We start from the raw sequence: 25,873 nt of genomic DNA on the forward strand, positions 1-25,873 counted from the left end.
CCATGCCAGCAACAGGGCATCTTCCTCCAGGGCTGCATGTTTTTCCTTTATGCGACTAATATTTATTGAGTTTGGGAGGTGCATTACATAAAACCTTGAACCACACAGTCACTGTCTCTGCGCTTGAAACTGCCTTTGCAAAAATTACAACGTAAAATTATGACAGTGAAAGAGAGCTGAGCTAACCCACTCCATTTTGCTTCTAACCTCCAGGTTGTCGTTGTACATTCCTAGGCATAGGCGGAACTAACTTTGGGAGCAACTTAGTTTATAGTTTAATATTGAAACAAAGTAACAGCCCTTTCCCAAAACAAACCCCCTTCTTGCCTGAGAACCAGGTTTCCTTTGTAAGACTAACATTAGCTACAAAGTTAGAAATTATGGTTTAGGGCCCAGCTCAGTGGCTCACACCTGTAATCCCAGCACTTTGGAAGGCTGACACAGGTGAATCACTTGAGGTCAGGAGTTGGAGACCAGCCTGGCCAACATGGTAAAACCCTGTCTCTATTTAAAAATACAAAAATTAGGCCGGGCGCGGTGGCTCAAGCCTGTAATCCCAGCACTTTGGGAGGCCGAGGCGGGCGGATCACAAGGTCAGGAGATCGAGACCACAGTGAAACCCCGTCTCTACTAAAAATACAAAAAATTAGCCGGGCGCGGTGGCGGGCGCCTGTAGTCCCAGCTACTCAGGAGGCTGAGGCAGGAGAATGGCGGGAACCCGGGAGGCGGAGCTTGCAGTGAGCCGAGATCGCGCCACTGCACTCCAGCCTGGGCAACAGGGTGAGACTCCGTCTCAAAAAAAAAAAAAAAAAAAAAATTAGCTGGGTATGGTGGCACGCACCTGTAATCCCAACGACTAGGGAGACTGAAGCCCAAGAATTGCTTGAATCCAGGAGACGGAGGTAGCAGTGAGCTGAGATTATGCCTCTGCACTCCAGCCTGAGCGACAGACTGAGACTCCATCTCAAAAAAATAAAAAAGAAAAGAAAGAAAGAAATTATGGTTTAGGAGTCATGCACCCAGAGGCCACAAGATTCTAAAACTCCCCAGTTGATCCTAGGTGTAATATCACTATTGTAAAACCTAAGATTAGTACTCTTAGGTATTTTTCTGACCCTGCATTCTGATGCACCAGCCAAGGCCACCCAGACCTATAATCTGACTCAACCAGTTCTTGCATCCTTCAACACCCTGTGATTTCATCTCCCACCCCACCAATCAGCACTCCCTGCTCCTTGGCAGCTTATCTGCCAAATTACCCTTTAAAAACTCTAGGCTCTGAATTTTCAGAGAGACTGATTTCAGTAATAAAACTTTGGTCTCCCATTCAGGAAGCTCTGTGTGGATTAAACTAACTCTCTCTGTTGCAGTTCCCCTGTCTTGATACGTTGGCTCTATCTGGGCAGCCAGGAAGATGAACCCACTGGGTGGCTACTTGCTCAGGCACTTCCTTTCTTACAGACAGTATACAAGGAAACCACAAAATGCCCAGGACTGTGAAGGAGAGGAAGGGATTCCCTAAGAGAGTTACAGGGTGGGGCCTCTAGACAGGGAGGTTAGAAAAGGCCTCTCAGAAAAGGTGATGCTGAGGCAGACGCATGAAATTGAAAAGACATTCTGTTCTGGAAGGGCATTCCAGAAGGAGAGATTGCCTTGGGTGAGAGAGTCAGCAAGGTGAGGATGTCAGTGGGGCAGGCTAGATCCAAATCATGTTGAGATTTGTAGGTCATTTTAAGAACTCTGGCCAGGCATGGTGGCGCACGCCTGTAATCCCAGCACTTTGGGAGGCCAAGGCAGGCGGATCACTTGAGGTCAGGAGTTCGAGACCAGCCTCGCCAACACGGTGAAACCCCGTCTCTATTAAAAATACAAAAATTAGCCGGGCCCACGTGCCTGTAATCCCAGCTACTTGGGAGGCTGAGGCAGGAGAATTGCTTGAACCTAGGAGGCAGAAGTTGCAGTGAGCCAAGATCACACCACTTGGCTCCAGCCTGGGAAACAGAGCAAGACTGTCTCAAAAGAAAACAAAACTCTGGATTCTTCTTTCTTTTTTTGAGATGGGATCTTGATCTGACACCCAGGCTGGAGTACAGTGGCATGATCATAACTCACTATGACTGTGAACTCCTAAGCTCCAGCAGTCCTCCCGCCTCAGCCTCCCGAGTAGCTGGGACTACAGGCATAAGCCACCGTACCTGGCTGGAGTTTGGATTCTATTGCAAGTGGAATTTAAAGTCCTCGAAGAGTTTTAAGCAGTAGAGTTACAATCAATCTTCATTATTTACGGGTTTTGTGTTTGCAAATTTGCCTACTCACTAACATTTATTTCTAATCCCAAAATCAATACTTGTGGTGCTTTCTCATTCATTCGTGGACATAACGATCCTGCACATTCTCCGCCGAGGTCAAATAAGGCAACACTGGCCTGGCATGGTGGCACTCGCCTTCCGTCCCAGCCACTCTGGAGGCTGAGGTGGGAGAATCACTTCAACCCAGCAGGTCAGGGCTGCTGTGAGCTGGGATTGTGCCACTGCACTCCAGCCTGGGCAACAGAGCGAGACCCTGTCTCTAGAAATGACAGGGCAGCGCTGCCTACAGGTCTCCTTTTTGGTCTATTTAGTGTCATCTTTTTCTCATTTTTACGCTTTTTGTTGGTGATTCTGCCGTTTAAAATGTCCCTCAGTGTTGTGCAGAAGTGCTGTCCAGCGTTCCTAAGTGCGAGAAGGTGGTGATGTGCGTTACAAAGAGAACAGCTGTGCTCAGTTAGCTTGGTGCAGGCAACTGAGTTCAATTGCCCTGAATCAACAATATATATTAACTAAGTTGCCTTTAAACACAAACACCCAGAAAACAAGGTTATGTATTGATTGGTTGACAAAAATGTTGTGTCCACAGGCTCACAGGAACCTAGGTTGTTCCCCCCAGAAGCAGTGGTTCAATATTTGCTTAATTCAGTGTCTGTGGCAACTTATATGATTCGACTGACATTTCACAGGATCATCTGACTACGGTGTGCAGAATGGTTTAAACCAAGAGAGGCAAATAGAAGGCTGGGAGACCAGCACACATGTCATTCAGAAATGTCCAGGCTGGGCACTGTGGCTCACACCTGTAATCCCAACATTTTGGGAGGTGGAGTTCAAGAGTTTGAGACCAGCCTGAGCAACATAGTGAGTCTCCCATCTCTACAAAAAAATTTATAAAATTAGAAAATTAGCCAGCTGTGGTGGTTCACTCCCATAGTCCCACCTACTTGGGAGGCTAAGGCAGGAGGATCACTTGAGCCCAGGCGTTTGAGACTGCAGTGAGCAAGAATTGTGCCACTGCACTCCAGCCTGAGCAACAGAGTGAGACTCAGTCTCTAAAACAAAAATAAATAAAAATTTAAAAATAATTTCCCAGTAACCACATTAAAAGTATAGAAAGAGACAGGTGAAATTAATTTTAGTAATAAATTTAACTCAATATATGCAAAATATTGTTTGAATAGTCAACATAAAAAATTATCAGCCAGGTGCAGTGGCTGACGCCTGTAATCCCAGCATTTTGGGAGGCCGAGGCCGGCGGATCACCTGAGGTCAGGAGTTCAAGACCAGCCTGGCCAACATAGTGAAACCCTGTCCCTACTAAAAATACAAAAAATTAGCTTGACATGGTGGCACGTGCCTGTAATCCCAGCTAGTCGGGAGGCTGAGGCAGGAGAATCGCTTGAACCGGGAGGTGGAGGTTGCAGTGAGCCGAGATCATACCACTGCTCTCCAACCTGGGCGACGAGTGAAACTTTGTCTCAAAAAAAAAAAAAAAATTATGGATGATATATTTTACTCTTTTTTCACACTAAGTTTTTGAAATACAGTGTGTACTTTACAGGACATCTCAATTTGGAGCAGTCACATTTCAGGGGCTCAGTAGCCACATGTGGCTTGTGGCTACTGTATTGGACAGCACAAATCTAGAATATTTATTCATTTACTCATTTGACCAAGCAAGGTCCTGTTCTAGGCCTGGAAATACACAAAATAGAATAAAGCCCAATCTCCATCCTCAAAGCGCACACAGTCCAGCACAGGAGACTCACATAGTAGCTTATGTTCAAGATGTCAAAACAGAGTGCTTTGAGAGTTCAGGAGAGGGAGTGCCCGAACAAGGAAGGCTTCAGAGAGGAGGACATCTAAGTTGGAACTTGAAGGACGTGTAGGATTCCCCAGGTGAAAGAAGCAGGGAAGGGCACTCCAAGCAATGAGATCTGCCAATGCAAAGTTGCAGAGAAATGAAATGCAGAGTGTGTGGGGACATGCAAGCAGTTCTATACAGCTGGATGGTAGGATAGGAAAGAGGAGGGCAGAGGGTGAGGAAAGATGAGGGCCTTATAAACCAGTATATGGAATTTAGACTGTATCCTATTGGGTAGGTAGTGGGTGACGTAATGTTGAGAATTTTGGGCTGAGTGATATGACTGGATTCATGTTTTATTTTTATTTATTTATTTATATTAAAATAGAGACAGGGTCTCACTAGATTGCCAGGCTGGTCTTGAACTCCTGGACTGAAGTGATCCTCTCACTTTGGCCACCCAAAGTGCTGGGATTGCAGGCGTGAGCCACCATACCCAGCCGTGATCTGTGTTTTTTTTTTTTTATGTTTGTTTTTATTTTTTTATTTTTATTTTATTTTGAGACAGAGATTGCAGTGGCGCGATCTTGGCTCACTGCAGCCTCTGCCTCTTGGCAAGCGATTCTTCTACCTCAGCCTCCCAAGTAGTTGGAATGACAGGCACGCACCATCACAACTGGCTAATTTTTGTATTTTTAGTAGAGACAGGGTTTCGCCACATTGGCCAGGCTGGTCTTGAATTCCTGACTTCAAGTGATCCTCCTACCTAGGCCTCCCAAAGTGCTGGGATTACAGGTGTGAGCCACTGTGCCCAGCCAGGATTCATGTTTTAGACAAATCATTCTGACAGTGTGGAGGGGGTGGAAATTTGAGACAGGAGGACTCATTGGGAAGGGAAGGAGCTCTAGGATAGATCCAGAGGAAGGACCTGTGGAAACTGAGAAGAGGGTCACAGAACGGGGAGGGCCTAGAGTAGGTAAAGTGGTGGTCCCAAGTGTCCCATGCAGTAAAAGTCAAGTAGAACAGTCAACGTGAACCTTACCATGCTAGGCACCGGGTGAAAACTTGCCGATCTCTGGAGCCCACGGAGTAGTGGAGGGTTTGAGAGCCAGTGAGAGCCAGAAATGTAGTGAGCTGGAACTGGGTTCAAGTCTTAGGCCACACCACTTCACGCCCTCTCCAAAATATTTCATTTTTCTGGCTGGTCACAATGGCTCACTCCTGTAATCCAAGAACTTTGGGAGGCCAAGTTCTTGGCCACAGGCCAAGGCAGGCAGATCACTTGAGCACAGGCAGACCAACCTGGGCAACATGGTGAAACCCCGTATCTACAAAAAATACAAAAATTTTAGCTGGATGTGGTGTGCGTGCCTGTGGTCCCAGTTACTCCAGAGACTGAGGTGGGAGGATCGCTTAAGAGCGGGAGGCAGGAGTTGCAATGAGCCTGGTGACCACACCGCTGTACTCCAGCCTGGGTGACAGAGCCCGACCCTATCTGAAAAATAGGTATATGTAATTGTTCTAACTACCAAATGGGGGTAAACCTAATACCAATTTCATGGGGCTGTTGCAAGGATGGGATGGCTGAATGCATTTAGGTCTCTGCTCATAGTGCCTGGCACACAGCCAGCCCTCAGACCAATGGCAGCTGGGAGTATTTGTTAGCCTTTAAGTGCTCTGGGCCTCAGCTCCCTCACCTACAAAAATGAAATTGTCGTCTCCCACCTGCTGTTGACAGGAACTGGGGACTAGATGAGACGACTGAAGTGTGCGTGCACACAGAAAGGCGGCATTCCTCGAAAGGTTGAACATAAAGCCGCTGCGTGACCCAGCAGTCCCACTCCTAGGATTGCACTCGAGATAAATGAAAACACACAGCCACATGAAAACCTATATAGTACACAAATATGCCTAGCAGGTATTCATATCATAGCATGGATGTTTATATTCATAATAGCCAAAAAGTGAAAACAACTGACAGAGGCTCTCCATGACCAGACATTAGTTGGATGCTCCTCGGAATCCTCTCCCCAACCAGACCTCAACTTTTGGACTTCTGTGTCTGTCTTTGTGTCACCCAATTGTTTGTTTAGGAACAGGGTCTGTTCTGTCACCCAGGCTGCAGTGGCACGATCATAGCTCAATGCAGCCTCAAAGCTCCTGAGCTCAAGTGATCCTCCTGTCTCAGCCTCCCAGGTAGCTGGAACTACAGGTGCATGCAACCATAACCAGCTGTTTCTTTTTTTTTAATTTGCTTATTGCCCAAGCTGCTCTCAACCTCCTGAGCTCAAGCGATTGTCATGCCCCGGCCTCCCAAAGTGCTGGGATTACAGGCGTGAGCCGCTGCACCCAGCCAGGGTGCTCAGTTTCAGCAAGAATTCTGTTGAATTGATTTAGCCAGAATCGCCCCTGCATATCTGACCAAATTTCACAACCCCCATCATCCTCCAGGTGATATTTGATCACCCTGACCTGCCCTCAGCAAGACTCTTGTTAGACTCAATTTAGCAAAGAATTACCCTACTCTCTTAGTAACTTTCCATCCACCAACAGCACCCACCTCCCACTGCTTGGCTATCAGTCTCTGTTTTCTCTTGTTGTATTCGGAGTTGAGCCATTTCTGTACTGAGGTCTCTTTTCCCCTATTGCAGTAGTCCTGAATAAAATCTGTTTTTACACCTTTAACTACTGTCTAGCTCTAGTTTTCTTTTTCTCTTTTTCTTTCGTTTTTTTTGATACAGAATCTCGCTCTGTTGCCCAGGCTGGAGTGCAATGGCGCAATCTCGGCTCACCACAGCTTCCGCTTCCCAGGTTCAAGTGATTCTCCTGCCTCAGCTTCCTGAGTAGCTGGGATTACAGGCGCACACTACCATGCCCAGCTAATGTTTGTATTTTTAGTAGAGACACGGTTTCACCATGTTGACCAGGCTGATCTCAAACTCCTGACCTCATGATCCGCCCACCTTGGCCTCCCAGAGTGCTGGAATTACAGGCATGAGCCACCATGCCCAGCCTCTTTTTTTTTTTATCTTTTTTTAAGACACAGGGTCTCACTGTGTTGCCCAGGCTGGAGTGCAGTGGCGTGATCATGGCTCACTGCAGCCTCGACCTTCCAGGCTCAAGCAATCCTCCTGCCTCAGCCTCCTGAGGAGCTATGACTACAGGTATGTGCCATTATGCCCAGCTATTTATTTGTTATTTTTGTAGAGACAGGATCTCACTGCATTGCCCAGGCAGGCCTCAAACTCCTGAGTTCAAGCAGTCCTCCCGCCTTAGCCTCCCAGAGTGCTGAGATTACAGGCATCAGCCACCACACCCAACAGCTCTGGTTTTCTTTGACACCACCAAAATGTTCATCAACTGTTGAGTGGATAAACAACATGTGATCTCTCCATATGATGGAATATTATTCATTCCATAAAAAGGAACGAAGCACTGATCCATGCTACAACGTGGCTAAACCTTAAGAACATTCTGAGTGAAAGAAGTCATCCATTTCTCTCTTTTTTTTTTTTTTTTGTCTTTTTTCCTTTTTGTGGAGAATAGGGTCTCGATATATTGCCCTTGCAAGTCTCTAACTCATAGGCTCAAGCTATCCTCCTGCCACGGCCTTCCTGAGAGCTGGGATTACAGGCATGAGCCACCAGCCCCGGCAAAAAAAGCTCCTCCTAAGTGAAAGAAGCCAGTCACAGAAGACCATTTATTGCTTTTTTCTTTTGAGACAGAGTCTCGCTCTGTCGCCCAGGCTGGAGTACGGTGGTGTGATCTTGGCTCACTGGAACCTCCACATCCCAGGTTCAAGCGATTTTCCTGCCTTAGCCTCCCAAGTAGCTGGAATTACAGCTGTGTCCACTACCACACCCAGCTGATTTTTGTTTTTATGGTACAGATAGGGTTTCACCTTGTTGGCCAGGCTGGTCTCAAACTCCTGACCTCAAGTTATCCCCCGACCTTGGCCTCCCAAAGTGCTGGGATTACAGGTGTGAGCCACTGCGCACGGCCCACTTATTGTGTGATTCAGTTTACATAAAATGTCCAGAATAGGCAAACCCATAGAGACAGAAAGTCAGAAAATAGATTAGTGGTTACCTAGGGCGGGGGGAGTTCAGGCGAAATGGGAGGTAAGTGCTAATGGGTACGGGTTTTCTTTCTCTCTCTCTCTCTCTCCTTCTCTCTCTTTCTCTTTCCTTCCTTGCTTCCTTCTTGCCTCCCTCTCTCACTCACTCTCACTTTTTCTTTCCCTCCCTCCCTCCCTTCCTTCACCTCCCTCCTTCCCTCCTTCCTTCCCTCCTTCCCTCCCTCCTTTCCTTCCTTGAGAGAGGGTCTCCCAGTATTGCCCAGGTTGGTCCAAACTCCTGAGCTCAAGCCATCTTCGGTCCTCCTTCCTCAGCTTCCTGGGTAGAGCTGAGATTACAGGGGTGAGCCACTGTGCCCGGCTGAGTTTTCTTTTTAGGGTAATGAAATGTTCTAAAATTGATTGTCATGATGTTTGCAACCATCGGCAAATATACTAAAAGCCATTGAATTGTGCATTTTAAATGGATGGATTGTATGTTAGATGAATTATATCTTAATAAGGCTGTTATCAAAAAAGGAAGGGCCACACAAAAAGTAACTCCGGAAGAATTCAGACGTGATGAAATAACAAAGTAAACGCAGGCCTAGAGACAGGACGATGTTCCTCATATTCCTGCCTCACTCGCTGTCAGATCAGGAGCCCATGGCTGTCCGGAATGGTATTATTTTCAGGCTTGCAGTGGAGCTGCTTGTGTCACCTTTTCCTGGGCAACGTTCACCTTCTGCAGAACGCAGCTCCTCCTCCCTGGCAACTGAGGCGCACCTCTGAGCCTCACATGGGTACTGCAAAGCCACCACCTTTTATTTTTAGTCCAGATTTCACCATAACTGGGGCAGCAGGAGTGCTATAGGCCCGGGACATCTTCAGTGACAGGTGTTTTTCCACCTCGTGTCACCTGCTACCAGAAGACCATTCTCCCACCAGTGGGGGAACACCTGCTGGCCTTCAGCAGGGCCAGCCCATGGGGTTCCCAAGAACTTTTGCTCCTAAAAGTATGAAAAGCAGGAACTGAGCTGGGCGTGGTGGCTCATGCCTGTAATCCCAGCCCTCTGGGAGGCCAGGGCAGGCAGATCACCTGAGGTCAGGAGTTTGAGACCAGCCTGGCCAACATGGTGAAACCTGTCTCTACTAAAGATACAACAATTAGCCAGGCATGGTGGGGCATGCCTGTAATCCCTGCTACTTGGGAGGCTGAGGCAGGAGAATCGCTTGAACCCGGGAGGCAGAGGTTGCAGTGCGCCAAGGTTGCAGTGTCACACCATTGCACTCCAGCCTGGATGACAAAGTGAGACAAGAAAGAGAGAGAAAGAGAGAAAAGCAGAGCTCTTCCACTTTCTCTACAACCAGTGCCATCTGCTGGCAACACAGTGGCCCCGGGGATGTGGTGGAGTCCCTTCCTTGCCTTGCCTTTCTTGTCTTGCAGTTGGCATTACAGAGACCGAGGGGTCATGTTTATCTCTCTTTCTTTAGTTATTTTAGGCCAGAGTTAAAATAAGAGCCGAGTATCTCATGGAGACCCCATTTTAAAAAGTGCGTACGAGTGTTAAGCTTGAAGAATTTTCACAAACCTCACTTGCTAGTGCAAGCAGCACCATATCAAGACAGAACACTAGCTGGGCGCAGTTGCTCACACCTGTGATCTCAGCCAAGGCAGGTGGATCATCTGAGGTGAGGAATTCGAGACCAGCCTGGCCAACATGGGGAAACCTTGTCTCTACTACAAATACAAAAATCAGTCGGGCAGGGTTGCGGGCGCCTGCGATCCCAGGTACTTGGGAGGCTAAGGCAGGAGAATCGCTTGAATCTGGGAGGCAGAGGTTGCAGTGAGCCAATATCACATCACTGCACTCCAGCCTGGGCAACATAGGGAGACCCTGTCTCAAAAAAATAAAGCAAAATAAAATAAAAAAGAGCCTGGCGTCTCCCGACTCTCTTGCTCCTCTCTCACCATGCGACATGCCGGCTCCCCCTCACCTTCCACAATGTGAAGCTTCCTGAGGCCTCACCAGAAGCAGATGTTGGCTCTGTGCTTTGTGTACAGCCTGCAGAACTGTGAGCCAAATAAACTTCTTTTCTTTATCATTTACCCAGTCTTGGGTATTCTTTTATAGCAATGCAAATGAACTCATGTACTCACTTTGCCTGTTTCTGTATTTTCTGTTATTGAGCTAGTTAGAGCATACAGTGGGTAATTATTATTATTTTTTTTTTGAGACAGAGTTTCACTCTTGTTACCCCCGCTGGAGTGCAATGATGTGATCTCAGCTCACTGCAACCTCTGCCTCCCGGGCTTAAGCGATTCTCCTACCTCAGCCTCCCAAGTAGCTGGGATTACATGTGCCCGCCACTACGCCCAGCTAATTTTTGTAATTTTAGTAGAGATGGGGTTTCACCATGTTGGGCAGGTTGATCTCGAAGTACGGACCTCATGTGATCCGCCCATCTCAGCCTCCCGCAGTGCTGAGAGTATAGTAATTTTCGTAATACAAAACCCCGGGCATTTTGAATGCAGTTCTGCGCATCAGAGCAAAGACAGAGAGGTCCAAGAAGGTACCTCTCTCCTCCCATGTTCTCTGCTTCCTCCTTGGCCGCCTCTGCAGCATCAAGCTAATGCATTGTTGCCTTGAAAGCCTCAAATAATGTTCTCATTTTGGGAGATGCAGCTTACGTCAGTGAGCGCTTTGTGCTGGGGACCATGCCATACTCCTTACCTCCCTTCATCTCGACAAGGAACCTGCAGATGTTTACCTCCAGCTCCGAAACCTACATGGAGGGCTTAAGGCACAGGCTCAGGGGCACACAGCCCATGCCCAGTAGACCCTAGGTCTTGTGGTTCTAGCCTGATGATCACTGCCCAAGCTGCTCTCCTGGCGTGGGTGTGAGTCAGCACACGCTGAGGTGAGAGAAGAAGCTGTTATATTCAGGCCAGAATTTTTCTGCAAAAATCTTTATTTACACGCAGCAAGAACTGGGAAGGAGTCCATTGGAGCCAAGCCAGCAAAACCCAAGTGGAATCCATGTTGTTGGCCTTTTAATTTGTTTGAATCATTGCAGATTCCCAGAACTTTGATACAGAAAAGTGCTCAGGGTCGGACGCAGTGGCTCACGCCTATAATCCCAGGACTTCGGGAGGCTGAGGCCGGAGGACTGCTGGAGGTCAGGAGTTTGAGGCCAGCCTGGCCAACATGGTGAGACCCCCATCTCCACAATACTAAAAATAATTAGCCAGGAGAGGTGGTGCGCACCTATAGTTTTAGCTACTCGGAGGTTGAGGCAGAAGGATTGCCGGAACCCAGGCGTTTGAGGCTGCATGAGCTGTGAACTGCACTCCAGCCTGGGTGACAGTGAGACCCTATCTCAAAAAAAAAGTTCCCATATTAGAAGCTAACAACTTGATAAATTTTCCCAAACTAACCACACCAGTGTGCCCACTCCCCTGCAGCTCGGCTTCATGCTTCCTTCCAAGCATGAGGTCACCCAAGGGTAACCCCTCACCTCACCTCCAACACCTAAGATTTGTTTTCTCCATTTCGGGACTTTGTTTGTTTGTTTGTTTGAATGCGATGCACTCAGGCACCAAAGCTTTTTTTTTTTTTTGAAATAGAGTCTCACTCTGTCTCCTAGGCTGCAGTGCAGTGGCTTGATCTTGGCTGACTGCAAGCTCTGCCTCCCAGGTTCATGCCATGCTCCTGCCTCAGGCTACCCAGTAGCTGGGACTACAGGTGCCCGCCACCATGTCCGGCTAATTTTTTGTATTTTTTTTAGTAGAGATGGGGTTTTACCATGTTAGCCAGGATGGTCTCGATCTCCTGACCTGATGATCCTCCCACCTCGGCCTCCCAAAGTACTGGGATTACAGGCGCGAGCCACTGCGCCCTGCTGTTTGTTTAAGTTCTGGGATACATGTGCTGAACGTGCAGGTCTGTTACATAGGTGTCCATGTGCCATGGTGGTTTGCGGCACCTATCAACCCGTCATCTAGGTTTTAAGCCCCACATGCATTAGGTATTTGTCCTAATGCTCTCCCTCCCCTTGCTTCCCCCACCCCCCTACAGGCCCTGGTGTGTGATGTTCCCCTCCTTGTGTCCATGTGTTCTCATTGTTCAGCTCCCACTTATGAGTGAGAATATGCGGTGTTTGGTTTTCTGTTCCTGTGTTAGTTTGCTGAGGATGATAGTTTCCAGCTTCATCCACATCCTTGCAAAGGACATGAACTCATCCTTTTTTATGGCTGCAGTTTGGGGACTTTTTATAGTAATGGTTTCATACAGCGTGAACCCTTTTATATATGTCATTCTGCTCAATTTTCTATCTATGAAAGTTGGCCAGGCGCGGTGGCTCACGCCTGTAATCCCAGCACTTTGGGAGGCCAAGGCAGGCGGATCACCTGAGGTCAGGAATCCGAGACCAGCCTTGGCAATGTGGTGAAACCCTGTCTCTACTAAAAATACAAAAACTAGCCTGGCATGGTAGCATACACCTGTAATCCCAGCTACTTGGGAGGCTGAGGCAGGAGAATCGCTTGAACCCAGGAGGTGGAGGTTGCAGTGAGCCAAGATCACACCATTGCACTCCAGCCTGGGCGACAGTGCGAGACTCTGTCTCAAAAAAAAAAAAAAAAAGAAAAAGAAAAAAGAAAAGAAACTCATCCCACTATTACATGTAGTTGTCTTTGTTCATTCTCACTGCTCTGTCATAGTCTGTTGTTTGAATATGCCATAGTTGGATGGGAATTTTTAGCTAGTATGAGTAGTGCTGTCACAAACATCCTTGTGCATGGTCTGTGTCATTTCCTTGTGGGTTCCGATCAAGGGCTGGACTGGCTGGGTCATAGTGTGTGCAATTTGTCAGCATTGCAGACCCTGCCAAACAGTTTTCCAAAGTCTGCTAATTTCTGCTCTGTCAGAGCAGATGAGAGTTCTGTTGTTCATATGCTTGCCAATGCTTGGTGTTGCCAGATCTTCACATTTAAATGCTAAATTATTCTAAAAGAAACATAAATGGTTACAATGTTACCATTTATTTTATAATATTTCTATCATTAATATGGCCCCATAGAATTGTCAGCTCCTTTGGAGCTATCATCCATTTAGCAAACACTTACTGAGCACCTACTGTGTGCAGGGATCTGTGTTCTGATACTAGAAAGAGAAGGTCTCTATTCTGAAAGAGCTTCGGGAATGCCCTCTCTTCAGGTCTCAGCTCAGATGTCACCTCCGCAGAGGGGCCTCCTTGGGCACCTTTGCCCAGCCACTATCTCATTGTCTGCCTCCACGCCTGGCTGAAGAGCTCGATTTTGTGGATGGACTAGTAATAACCTCAGCAGAAGCATCTGCTGTGAAGTCAGGAACACAGGATTGATTCACCAGAACATCCCTGAAAATATCCCACTGTTCAATTCAGAAGGAGTTTTCCTGGACGCTTGCTCCCACGGTTCTAGCCGTTGGCAAGAGGGGCTGCCAGATCAGTTCTGGTCAAGGAGCGATTTGTGTTTTGTTTTGTTTTGTTTTATTTGAGATGGGGTCTCACTCTTTTGCCCAGGCTGGAGTGCAGGGGTGTGATTCTGGCTCACTGCAGCCTTAAGTAGCTGGGATTACGGGCACACATCACCACGCCCAGCTAATTTTTGTATATTTTTTAGAGATGGAGTTTCACCGTGTTGTGCAGGCTGGTCTCCGACTCCACTCCTGGGCTGAAGCAATCTACCTGCCTCAGCCCCTTGAGTAGTTGGGATTACAGGTGTGAGCCACTACGCCCAGCTAATTTTTTATTTTGTAGAGATGGTGTCTTGCTATGTTGCCCAGGCTGCTCTCCAATTCCTGGATTCAAGCAATCCACTCACCTTGGCCTCCCAAAGTGCTGGGATTACAGGCGTTAGCCACGGCACCTGACTGCAAGAAATGTTTCCATCAGCACTGGCCTGGCATGTTACATATGTTGTTTCTAGCCCCGATGTTTTATTTCCCCATTTAGTGGAGAGGGAAGCTGAGGCTCAGAGAGGTTAAGTCATTTCCTCAAGATTCCACAGCTGGTGCAAGGATTTGCCTCCCCAACTACATGAACTCAATGTGGAATCCCTCAGCAGGGCTCCTGCTGTGTGGCGTGGGCCGGGAATGTGGGATCACAGTGCTGGCTGGGCTGGGAGTCAGGGCTCCTGGTGTTAAGCCGAGAGCGTCCCTGCAGACTTTCCCAGGAGACAAGCAGGCTGGGATTCTCTTGTCCTAGAACTGACCAAGCAGAGCCGGACCATACCTCGTATCTCCACGCAGCCTCCTGGTCCTGTGGCAGCTGGCTCATGGCCATGTCCTTATGATGTCAGAGCAGGGCTGAGACCCTGCTTGGGAACACAGGGGTTATGTAGAGCCCAGCTCAAGCAGAGAGCAGAGCAGGGTCTGGGGAGGGCACCGTCACTTGGGCAGGGACATGCAGGGCCTAGAAAGGACAACACCTTTTTTTTTTTTTTTTTTTTTTTTTGAGACGGAGTCTCGCTGTGTCACCAGGCTGGAGTGCAGTGGCACAATTTTGGCTCACTGCGACCTCTGCCTCAAGCGATTCTCCTGCCTCAGCCTCCCGAGTAACTGGGACTATAGGCGCACACCACCATGCCTGGCTAATTTTTGTATTTTTAGTAGAGACGGGGTTTCACCATGTTGGCCAGGATGGTCTCCATCTCTTGACCTCGTGATCCGCCCACCTCAGCCTCCCAAAGTGCTGGGATTACAGGTGTGAGCCACTGCGCCTGGCCAACAATGCATTTCTTACCGCCTGGGCTCTCCTTCCCAGAAAATGGAACACTTGTCCAGGTGTGGTGGCTCACACCTGTAATCCCAGCACTTTGGGAGGCTGAGGCGGGCAGATCACCTGAGGTCAGGAGTTTGAGACCATCCTGGTCAACATGGTGAAACCCCATCTCTACTAAAAATACAAAAATTAGCTGGGCCTGGTGGCAGATGCCTGTAATCCCAGCTGCTCGGGAGGTTGAGGCAGGAGAATCGCTTGAACCCAGGAGGCGGAGGTTGCAGTGAGCTGAGATTGCACCACTGCACTCCAGCGTGGGTGACAGAGAAAGACTTTGTCACACACACTACACACACACACAAACACACATGAAAATGGAACACTGCAGGGGGCCTTTGGATGTGTCCAGAAATGAACTTAGTTCTTCAGATTCTTTTTTTTTTTTTGAGACGGAATTTCACTCTGTCGCCCAGGCTGGAGTGCGGTGGCGCAATCTTGGCTCACTGAAACCTCTGCCTCCTGGATTTAAGCAATTCTCTGCCTCAGCCTCCAGAGTAGCTGGGATTACAGGCACGTGCCGCCAGGCCCGGCTAATTTTTGTATTTTTAATAGAGGCGGGGTTTCACCATCTTGGCCAGGCTGGTCTTGAATTCCTGACCTCATGGTCCACCCGCCTTGGCCTCCCAAAGTGCTGGGATTACAGGCGTGAGCCACCATGCCCAGCCTTTTTTCTTTTCTTTCCTTTCATTTATTTATTTATTTATTTATTTATTTATTTATTTTTTTTTTTATTCTGAGACAAGGTCTCACTCTGTTGCCCAGGCTAAGTGCAGTGGCACAGTCATAGCTTACTCACTGCAGCCTCAAACTCCTGGCTTCGAGCAATCCTCCCACCCCATCCTCCTGAGTAACTGGGAGTACAGATGTGCGCCAGCACACCCAGCTAATTAAAATTTTTTTTTAGAAACAGGGTCTCACTATGTTGCCCAGGCTGCTCTCAAACTATTGGCTTCAAGCAGTCCTCCCGCCTTTGCCTCCCCAAAGTGCTGGGATTACAGGCGTGAGTCCCCACACCCACCCGGCCAGTACTTCAGATTCTTATCCCTTTGTAAAACCTGGGTCTTCCTAACTCCAAGAAACCTGTCTTCTGCCCGGATTCTAGAGAATTCCGAGGAGGGAGCTGCCTCTCCATCCCTTCCATATGTGCTTCTAGGAAAAAATTATCAGTCTCACATCACCAGAGGGCTCGAATAAAGAGGCTGCTATTCAAACATTCCTCCAATATTAACTGAGCACCTTCTCTGGGTGAGGCTCACCAGGGAGCACCTGCCCCACTCCAGACTTGGAAGTGTGCCCATTTCACCACATTCTTTGGTGTCCTGGCAACCAGAGACTCTGATCTGAGCTCCAGCCAGAACAGAGGCCATTCCTCCCTGACCGCTGTGACTCACCACCACCCAAGCCTCTGAGGACCAGTCCGTGTAGCTCTCAGGACCACTGAAAGCTATCCCTTGTCCTCGAGGACGTCCAGAACCCCAGCCCCACTGACCTACTCCGGCAGGATGAGCTTCTCACTCACGTTCACTGAACTGGCCAACATCGCCATCCCACAGTGCGGGGTGCTGAACTTCAAGGCCCTGCACCTCCTGCTGCACGGCATCTTGGAGCACATCCACATGGCTGAGCTCAAGAAGGTCCTCTCGGGGGATGAGGACTTCTTGCAGACCTCGCAGGTGGTCATTGTGCCCAGGGAAGGAGATGCCCAGCCCATTCTCAACCCCATGAAGAGGCTCAGCAATGTCTTCGACCATGTGGTGAGCCGCCTCGACAAGATGGAAAACCAGCTGGCCCTGCTGCAGGACCTGCCCTCCACCGCCCAGCTGCTGGAAGCCAGTCAGGGCACTGCCCGGCCCATCCAGGACCTGTGGCATCTGATCAAGCTCCGGAAGACGGTGGAGGGTCACGATGAAGTCATGGCCAAGGTACACCCCCAGCCTCCAGACACTTCCTTTCCCCCCTCACCACTTGCTGTCTCCAGGGACGTCTTTTTTGTTTTTGAGATGGAGTCTTGCTCTGTCGCCCAGGCTGGAGTGCAGAGGCGCGATATCGGCTCACTGTAACCTCTGCCTCCCCAGTTCAGATTCTCCTGCCTCAGCCTCCCTAGTAGCTAGGATTACGGGTGCCCGCCACCACACCCGACTAATTTTTGCATTTTTAGTAGAGATGGCGTTTCACCATGTTGGCCAGGCTGGTCTCGAACACCTGATCTCAAGTGATCCACCTGCCGCGGCCTCCCAAAGTGCTGGGATGATAAGCATGAGCCACTGCTCCCAGCCTTCTCCTGGGACATCTTGTTGCTTATTCCGCCACGATGGGCCATCCCCTTATGCAGAGTGGGAAGAAGGCGGCTTTAGAGTCAGGCACAACCAAAATGCCAAGCTTGCAGCCTCCATCAAGTATTGCAAAGAAGTCAGACACAAAAGGCCACCCAATGTATGATTCCATTTATATAAAATGTCCAGAATAGGCAAATCCATGGAGACAGAAAGCAGTGGTTGCCAGGGGCTGGGAGGAAGAGAGAATGGGGAATAATTGCTTTGTGGATACAGGGTTTCCTTTTTGGGGTGATGAAAATGTTTTGGAACTTGATGGAGGTGATAGTTGTACAGCCTCGTTGGTGTACTAAATGACACTAAATTGTTCACTTAAAAATGGCTAATTGTACATGAGGTGAATTTCACTGCAATTTTTTTTTAAGACAGGGTCTCACTCTGTCACCCAGGCTGGAGTGCAGTGACTCAATCATGGCTCACTGTAGCCTCGTCCTGCCAGACTCAAGCAATCCTCCCACCTCAGCCTCCCGAGTAGCTGGGACCACAGGTATGCACCACTGCACCTGGCTAATTTTTGTATTCTTTGTAGAGATAGGGTCTCCTCATGTTGCCCAGGCTAGACTCAAACTCCTAGGCTCCATTCATTCTCCCGCTTTGGCCTCCCAAAGTGCTGGGATTACAAGTGTGAGCCACTGCTCTTGGCCTTACCCCAATTTCTAAAAAATGCCTGGAAGAGCTATCATGGGAGAGGTACCAGAGTAGTCATGGTGAACAGGCACGCCCAGCCCAGCAGGGGAGATAGACACAAGTGAGTGGGAACCTCCAAGAACCAGTACTGTGAGGAGCAGCGAAAAGGCATTCCTTCTGTCTTATAGGTGAGGAAACTGACATTCAGAGGAGATCAGTGATTTGCTGAAGGCCCAGCAGCCAGTGGGCAAGGGAGCTGCGAGCTGAGGCGGGGCCTCTGATCCTGGCTTACCTTTGACTACTGACCCCTGCTAACCCCGACCAGCACATGGACAGTGTTCAATTACTGGCAGCCCAAGAAGAAATAAGAAAGGGAAAATAAGCTGGGCATAGTGGCTCACACCTATAATCCCAGCACTTTGGGAGGCCAAGACAGGATGATCTTGGAGTTCAAGACCAGCCTGGGCAGCATAGTGAGACCTCATCTCTACAAAAATAAAAATAAAAAAATTAGCCGGGTGTGGTGGCATCCACCTGTAATCTTACCTCCTCAGGAGGCTGAGGTGGGAGAATCACTTAACCCCAGGAGTTGGAAGCTGCAGTGAGCTGTAATCACTCCCCTGAACTCTAGCCTGGGGGACAGAGCAAGACCCTATGTCTAAAAATAATAATAATAATTTGGCCGGGCACAGTGGCTCACACCTGTAATCCCAGCATTTTGGGAGGCCAACGCGGGTGGATCACCTGAGGTGAGGAGTTGGAGACCAGCCTGGCCAACATGGTGAAACCCCGTCTCTACTAAAAATACAAAAAATTAGCCGAGTGTGGTGGCAGGCACCTGTAATCCCAGCTTCTCTGGAGGCTGAGGCAGGAGAATTGTTTGAGCCTGGAAGGCGGATGTTGCAGTGAGTTGAGATCGCACCACTGCCCTCCAGCCTGGGTGACAGACAGCCTCTTGTCTCCAAAAACCATCCAGCAATGACTGCCTTCCTATCCCTGAAGGCAGCATGTCCTAGTCCTCTCTGAGCCAGGCTGTGCCCATTGATGTGTCCAGCTGGATATCCCTGGGAGTCAGGGCCGTTTCCAGAGTGTTCCCAAGTTAACACTCTTCTCTTTCAAATTGAGGGAAAATTGGCCAGGTGCGGTGACTCACACCTGTAATCCCAGCACTTTGGGAGGCCGAGGCAGGTGGATCATTTGAAGTCAGGAGTTTGAGACCAGCCTGGCCAACATGGTGAAACCCCATCTTTACTAAAAATACAAAAAAAAAAAAAAAAAAAAAAATTAGGCAGGCGTGGCGGCGCATGCCTGTAATCCCGGCTATTCAGGAGACTGAGGCACGAGAATCGCTTGAACCTCGGAGGTGGAGGTTCCAGTGAGTGGAGATCGTGCCACTGCTCTCCAGCCTAGGCGACAGAGCAAGACTCCATCTCAAAGAGATAAATTAAAAATAAATAAATAAATTGAGGAGAAATTGACCTAACATAAAATCAGCCATTTAAAAGTGGATATTAAACACTGAATTAATGAAAATTCAGTGGCACATGATACATTGACATTGTTGTGCAGCCAGCCACCTCTATCTAGTTCTAAGCCATTTCCATCACCCTGAAAGGAAACCCTGTTTCCTCATTACTCCTCCTCCCTGCAATCCCTGGCAACCACTAATCTGCTTTCTGTCTTATGGATTTGCCTATTCTGGGCATTCCATCTAAAGGTGTAATCCGTATATTTCATAGAGACAGAAAGTAGATTAGTGGTTTCCGGGGGCTTGGGAAGAGGGGAACAGAGAGAGACTGTAACAGGGACGGGATTTCCTTTTAGGAGAATGAAGTGTCTTGGAAGTAGATAGTGTACCGTGTACCAAATGCCATCAAATGGTACACCTCATTTTTATTTTATTTTTATTTTTTTGAGACAGAGTCTCACTTTGTCATCCAGGCTGGAGTGCAGTGGTGCAATCTCTGCTCACTGCAACCTCTGCCTCCAAGGGTCGAGTGATTCTCGTGTCTCAGCCTCCTGAGTAGCTGGAAATGCCACCACGCCTGGCTAATTTTTCTTTGCATCTTTATAATATATATATAATATATTTTATATATATATATTTGGTTTTGATATGGAGTCTCGCTCTGTTGCCCAGGCTGGAGTACAGTCGTGCAGTCTTGGCTCACTGCAACCTCTGCCTCCCAGGTTCAAGCAGTTCTCCTGCCTCAGCCTCCTGAGTAGCTGGGACTATAGGTGCCCGCCACCACACCCAGCTAATTTTTGTATTTTTAGTTGAGACGTGGTTTCACCATGTTGGCCAGGATGGTCTTGATCTCCTGACCTTGTGATCCACCCGCCTTGGCTTCCCAAAGTGCTGAGATTACAGGCATGAGCCACTGCACCTGGCCAATACTAAAATATTTTTATATTTTTATACTTTAATATTATGTGGGCCAGGCGCGGTGGCTCACGCCTGTAATCCCAGCACTTTGGGAGGCCGAGGCGGGCGGATCACAAGGTCAGGAGATCGAGACCACGGTGAAACCCCGTCTCTACTAAAAATACAAAAAATTAGCCGGGCGCGGTGGCGGGCGCCTGTAGTCCCAGCTACTCAGGAGGCTGAGGCAGGAGAATGGCATAAACCCAGGAGGCGGAGCTTGCAGTGAGCCGAGATCGTGCCACTGCACTCCAGCCTGGGCGACAGAGCGAGACTCCGTCTCAAAAAACAAAACAAAACAAAACAAAAAAATATTATGTGTATTTTATCACACAAAAAAAGCAGAGATTGGCAGAATAGATAAAAAACAAACCAAAAAACATGACCCAACTACTATATGCTGCTTGCAAGAGACACACTTAAGATTCAAAGACACAAATAGGGCCAGGCACGGTGGCATGCACCTGTAATCTCAGCTCTTTGGGAGGCTGAGGCAAGAGGATCACTTGAGCCCAGGAGTTGGTGATTGCAGTAAGCTCTGATCGCTCCACTGCACTCCAGCCTGGGTGACAGAGTGAGATCCTGTCTCTGCGAAAAAAAGACAAGACACAAATAGTTTAAAAGTAAAATGATATAAAAAGATATTCCAGCGGGGCACAGTGGCTCACCCCTATAATCCCAACACTTTGGGAGGCTGAGGTGGGAGGATCACCTGAGGTCAGGAATTCAAGACCAGCCTGACCAACACGGAGAAACCCGTCTCTACTAAAAATACAAAATTAGCCGGGTGTGGTGGCGCATGCCTGTAGTCCCAGCTACTTGGGAGGCTGAGGCAGGAAAATCGCTTGAACCCAGGAGGCGGAATTTGCAGTGAACTGAGATCGCGCCACCACACTCCAGCCTGGGCAACAAAAGCAAAACTCCATCTCAAAACAATAAAAAAAGATATTCCTTGCAAGCAGTGACCAGAGGAGAGTGGGATCTTCTCAGACAAGACAGACTTTAAGACAAAAATTGTTACTAGAGGCAGGTCTGCCGGGGGTGGCCGAGGGCAAGTTATGAGGGCCTTGCAGGCAGGATGGGTGGATACCAGGATCCAAGGTGGCGACGCCCCAGAGGCAGCTTGCCCCCTGGCCTGCCTTGATGGATGAAGGCTTCTAAAAAGCAGGTCAACAGGGCAACCCACCCAGCTCACAAAAGGCACTCGTGGACAGGTTCAGACCTAGCTGTACAGCCTTCAGGACTGTGCGCCGCTGAGGAATGTCCCTGTCATTAGAGAATCTTGCCTTGTCCCAGCCTGACTGAAGTTGCCCAAGGTTCCCACAATGACCCATTGAAGAGGGTTGCCATGGCAGCTGGTTCTAGAATGATGCAAACTGCATAGTTTACTGTCTGCACCCACCGACTAGTGAGGCTGCCTAGGGGTCACCTGGCAAATGTGTTTTACAGTGTTCCTTTCGCAGGTCCCCGTCTGCCTCCTTCAGGCCTCGGTTTTTCTTTTTTTTTTTTTTTGAGACGGAGTCTCGCTCTGTCGCCCAGGCTGGAGTGCAGTGGCCGGATCTCAGCTCACTGCAAGCTCCGCCTCCTGGGTTCACACCATTCTCCTGCCTCAGCCTCCCGAGCAGGTGGGACTACAGGCACCCGCCACCACGCCCGGCTAATTTTTTGTATTTTTAGTAGAGACAAGGTTTCACTATGGTCTCGATCTCCTGACCTCGTGATCTGCCCGCCTCAGCCTCCCAAAGTGCTGGGATTACAGGCGTGAGCCACCGCGCCCGGCTAGGCCTCGGTTTTTCTCCCCTGTAGTGATAACCGCTTGCAGCTGGCCTCACAGGAGAATACCAGGGATGATGTCAGCTGCTTGTTGTTGAAACTGTTTCGTCTAACCCTGTTTCCATAACATTGTGGGTCCAAGGCTTAGGGGATTTTTTAAAATTGTAGAAAACATTTAATTTATTGATCTTTTTGAGGCAATTAGATGCATCACCACTGCATTACAACTAAGCCATTAATCCTGCAGCTTCTTCAACATTAACTGGTTCACTTTCATGATGCCAATGGGGAATCAGTTCTTTCTACAGATGTTCAAGAGAAAGGATTGCCGGGTGCGGTGGCTCATGCCTGTAATCCCACCACTTTGAGAGGCTGAGGTGGGAGGATCGCTTGAGCCCAGGAGTTAAGACCAGCCTGAGCAACATGGCAAGACTCCCTTTGTACCAAAAAATTTCAAAATGGGCTGGGCATGGTGGTGTGCCTGTAGTCCCAGGTACTCAGGAGGCTGAGGCAGGATTGCTTGAGCCTGGGAGGTCGAGGCTGCAGTGAGCTATTATTAATATTACAGCCTGGACAATGGAACAAGACTGTCTCAAACAAAAAAAAAAAAAGAGAGAAAAGCCTTTTGAGAAGTGTGCAAGTTCTTTTATATATTTACAAAACCTTTATTCACTCTGTTAATTTTTTTTGTTTTTATTTTTAAGGCAGGGTCTCACTCTTTTGCCCTGGCTGGGGTGCAGTGGCATGATCTCAGCTCACTGCAGCCTCAACCTCCCGGGCTCAACCCTTGAGGCAATCCTACCACCTCAACCTCCTGAATAGGTAGGACTACAGGCCTGTGCCACCACACTAACTAATCTTTGTATTTTTTGTAGAGACAGGGTGTTGCCATGTTCCCCAGGCTGGTCTCGAACTCTTGGGCTCAAGTAATCCTCCCACTTCGACCCAAAGTGCTGGGATTATAGGTTTGAGCCACTGTGCCCACCCTCTGTTAACCATTTTTTTTTTTTTTTTTTTTTTTTTGAGATGGAGTCTCACTCTGTTGCCCAGGCTGGAGGGCAGCGGCATGATCTTGGCTTACTGCAGCCTCTGCCTCCCAGGTTCAAGCGATTCTCCTGCTTCAGCTTCCTGAGTAACTGGGATTACAAGCGTGCCTGGCCTCTGTTGACTTTTAAATCATAACATTTGTCTTAAGACTAGTGGTAACTGCCAGATGTGGTGGCTCACACCTATAATCCCAGCACTTTTAGAGGCCGAAAAAAAAGAAGAAAAAAAGATAAGCAGTAACTGGTTTTGCTTTGTTTTTAGCCTTAAAGTGTTTTTGGCTGGCTTTATGAAGTCTGTTCCTGGACTTCTGCCCTCCTAATTTGTTCTTGGCCATTGTCAGACTTGGTTGGATACGTGCACATAGCGTCTGCAGCTCAGGTGATGCCATCTGCATGCACAGTGTCCAGGAAGTCCCTGGGAGGGGGATCCGGTCTAAGGGGGATGCTAACAACCTGTTGTTGCTTTCTTTATTTCTAAACTCCCTCCCCATTTTACTCCCCCAGGAACTACAAAGCACCTGCTGTATATTGCTCAGGTTAAAATGATTTCACATTTAAATTGGATTTTAAGGCTGGGAGTGGTGGTTCACGCCTATAATCCCAGCACTTTGGGAGGCTGAGGCAGGAGGATCACCTGAGCTCAGAAGTTCCAGACCAGCCTGGCCAACATGGTGAAACCTTGTCTTCACTAAAAATACAAAAATTAGCTGGGCGTGGTGGCGCGTGCCTATAGTCCCAGCCACTCGGGAGGCTGAGGCAGGAGAGTTGCTTGAACCCGAGAGGTAGAGATTTCAGTGAACCGAGATCGTGCCACTGCACTCCAGCCTGAGCAACAGAGCAAAACTCCATCTCAAAATAAATAAATAAATAAATAAATAAATAAATAAAATACAAATAAAAACTGGATTTTCACTATTTCGTAACATTGCTTAAAGGTGTGGAAGACCCTTTGGGGTGTTAGAGTACCAAGGTTGCTATAATTGCAGTAATGGTAACGAACACTCAGATGAGGTTGGTGTCACCTTCACAGAGTGTCGTGAAGTGCTGTCACATTCCTCGCTTCCATGGAGGGAAACATTAGCATTCCTATTTTCCAAAGTCCTGGATGTGACCGTGTAGACAAGTCTAGCTGCTTGTCTGAGGTGGTGTTTGCTTTAGCCCCTTTTTCAGGCCTCTTAAGGCCTTTGGGCCCTAGCTCAACCCCAGCATCCTTGAAGCCCTCGTGAGAGAGAGAGCGAGCAGGTTTGGACAAGCCCTGCTTCGAGGACTATGGCAGGGGTCAGCTTCTGGAAGGGCAGCCGTCGGGAACTCACTTTCCCTTGAATTCAGCAGCATCTAAGCTCTGAATGTGGCCCAGTCACCCTGGGCAGAAACAAGACCTGAGCCACTTTCCCCACAGCTCTCTCTCCTGCCCCTTCTGCCCCAGGACAGGAGTCCAGAGCACGTCCCCCACATGTGAGGCAGCAGGTAGATCTTGGGTGAGAAACCTCTTACTGCATATCACACAGAGGCGGAGGTTGTAGTAAGCTGAGATGGCACCACTGCGATCTCCATGCGAGATGCACGGAATCCCACTCTGTCGCCCAGGCTGGAGTACGGTGGCACAGTCTTGGCTCACTGCAACCTCCACCTCCTGGGTTTAAGCGATTCTTGTGCCCCAGCCTCCCGAGTAGCTGAGATTACAGGTGCCTACCACCACGCCCAGCTAATTTTTGTATTTTTGGTAGAGACAGGGTTTCATCATGTTGGCCAGGCTCGTCTCGAACTCCTGACCTCAGGTGATCCACCCACTTTGGCCTCCCGAGGTGCTGGGATTATAGGCATGAGCCACCACACCCGGCCTTGTTTCCACCTTTTGACTGTTATGAATATGCTGCTATAAGCATTCATGTACAAACTTTTGTTTTGTTTTTAGGGACAAGGTCTTGCTCTGTTGCCCTGGCTGGAGTTCAGTGGTGCCATCATAGCTCACTGCAGCCTCAAACTCCTGATCTCAAGCGATCCTCCCACCTCTGCTTCCCAAATTTCTGGGAATACAGGCGCTTGCCACCATGCCTGGCTAATTTTTACGTTTCATGTAGAGATGTGGTCTTGCTGTGTTGCCCACACTGGTCTTGAACTCCTGGCCTCAAGCAGTCTTCCACCTTGGCCTCCAAAAGCAGTAGGATTACAGACGTGAGCTACCACGCCTGGCCCATGTGTGCAAGTTTTTGTATGGACCTATGTTTCCATTTCTTTTGGGAATATACCTAGGATTAGAATCGGTGATCATCTGGTATCTGTATAATCTTGTGAGGAACTGCCACACTGACTTCTAAAATGGCTGCACAATTTACATTCCCACCAGCGGTGTATGAGAATTCCAGTTTCTCCTTGTGGTTAACAGCACGTATTATCTGACTTTCGATTCTGACCATCCTACAGAGTTTGAAGTGGTATCCCATTGTAGTTCTGATTTTCATTTCCCTGATGACGATGGACGTTGAGCATCTTTTCTTTTTATGTGCTTATTGGCCATTTGCACATCGTCTTTGGAGAAATGTCTATTCAGATCTTTGTCCATTTTTAAGTGGGTTATTTGTATCATCCAGTTGTAAGAGTTCTTTATATATTCTGGATATATTGGGTCAGATATATGATTTGCAAAATGAGGTTTTCTCCCATTTTGTGGGTTTTATTTTCA

At 48.5% G+C, this 25,873-nt stretch overlaps 2 protein-coding genes across 10 annotated transcripts in view; one reads left to right on the top strand and one right to left on the bottom strand.

The window, feature by feature from the left end:
* C20H16orf96 (chromosome 20 C16orf96 homolog) overlaps nucleotides 1-25,873 on the top strand; it is a 60,024-nt gene that overhangs the window by 660 nt on the left and 33,491 nt on the right. For 2 of the 9 annotated variants that reach the window (XM_077985368.1, XM_077985370.1), the window contains exons 2-3: nucleotides 7,154-7,277; nucleotides 16,092-16,911. In XM_077985368.1, the coding sequence (XP_077841494.1) occupies nucleotides 16,492-16,911 (420 nt within the window). In that variant the 5' untranslated portion in view covers nucleotides 7,154-7,277; nucleotides 16,092-16,491. Of the gene's footprint in view, nucleotides 1-2,993; nucleotides 3,171-6,854; nucleotides 7,278-11,245; nucleotides 11,380-16,091; nucleotides 16,912-25,873 lie in introns of those variants that run through there. The other 7 variants (XM_077985367.1, XR_013411456.1, XM_077985371.1 and 4 more) reach the window with 7 other exon arrangements.
* Nucleotides 22,232-23,788, bottom strand: LOC106994932 (ribosomal biogenesis factor-like). Its single transcript, XM_077985551.1, has 3 exons — nucleotides 23,427-23,788; nucleotides 23,328-23,333; nucleotides 22,232-22,446 (listed from the first exon to the last, which is right to left on the bottom strand). The coding sequence occupies exons 1-3, from the start codon at nucleotides 23,679-23,681 to the stop codon at nucleotides 22,372-22,374; spliced, it is 336 nt and encodes a 111-aa protein (XP_077841677.1). The 5' UTR covers nucleotides 23,682-23,788; the 3' UTR covers nucleotides 22,232-22,371.

The sequence above is a fragment of the Macaca mulatta genome, chromosome 20, assembly GCF_049350105.2.
Source record: "Macaca mulatta isolate MMU2019108-1 chromosome 20, T2T-MMU8v2.0, whole genome shotgun sequence".
Taxonomy (NCBI): Eukaryota; Metazoa; Chordata; class Mammalia; order Primates; family Cercopithecidae; genus Macaca; species Macaca mulatta.

What these genes read in the sequence shown, in the direction of transcription:
- LOC106994932 (XM_077985551.1), bottom strand. Translation starts at nt 23,681, where the DNA reads ATGGGGAGGGAGTTTAGAAATAAAGAAAGCAACAACAGGTTGTTAGCA.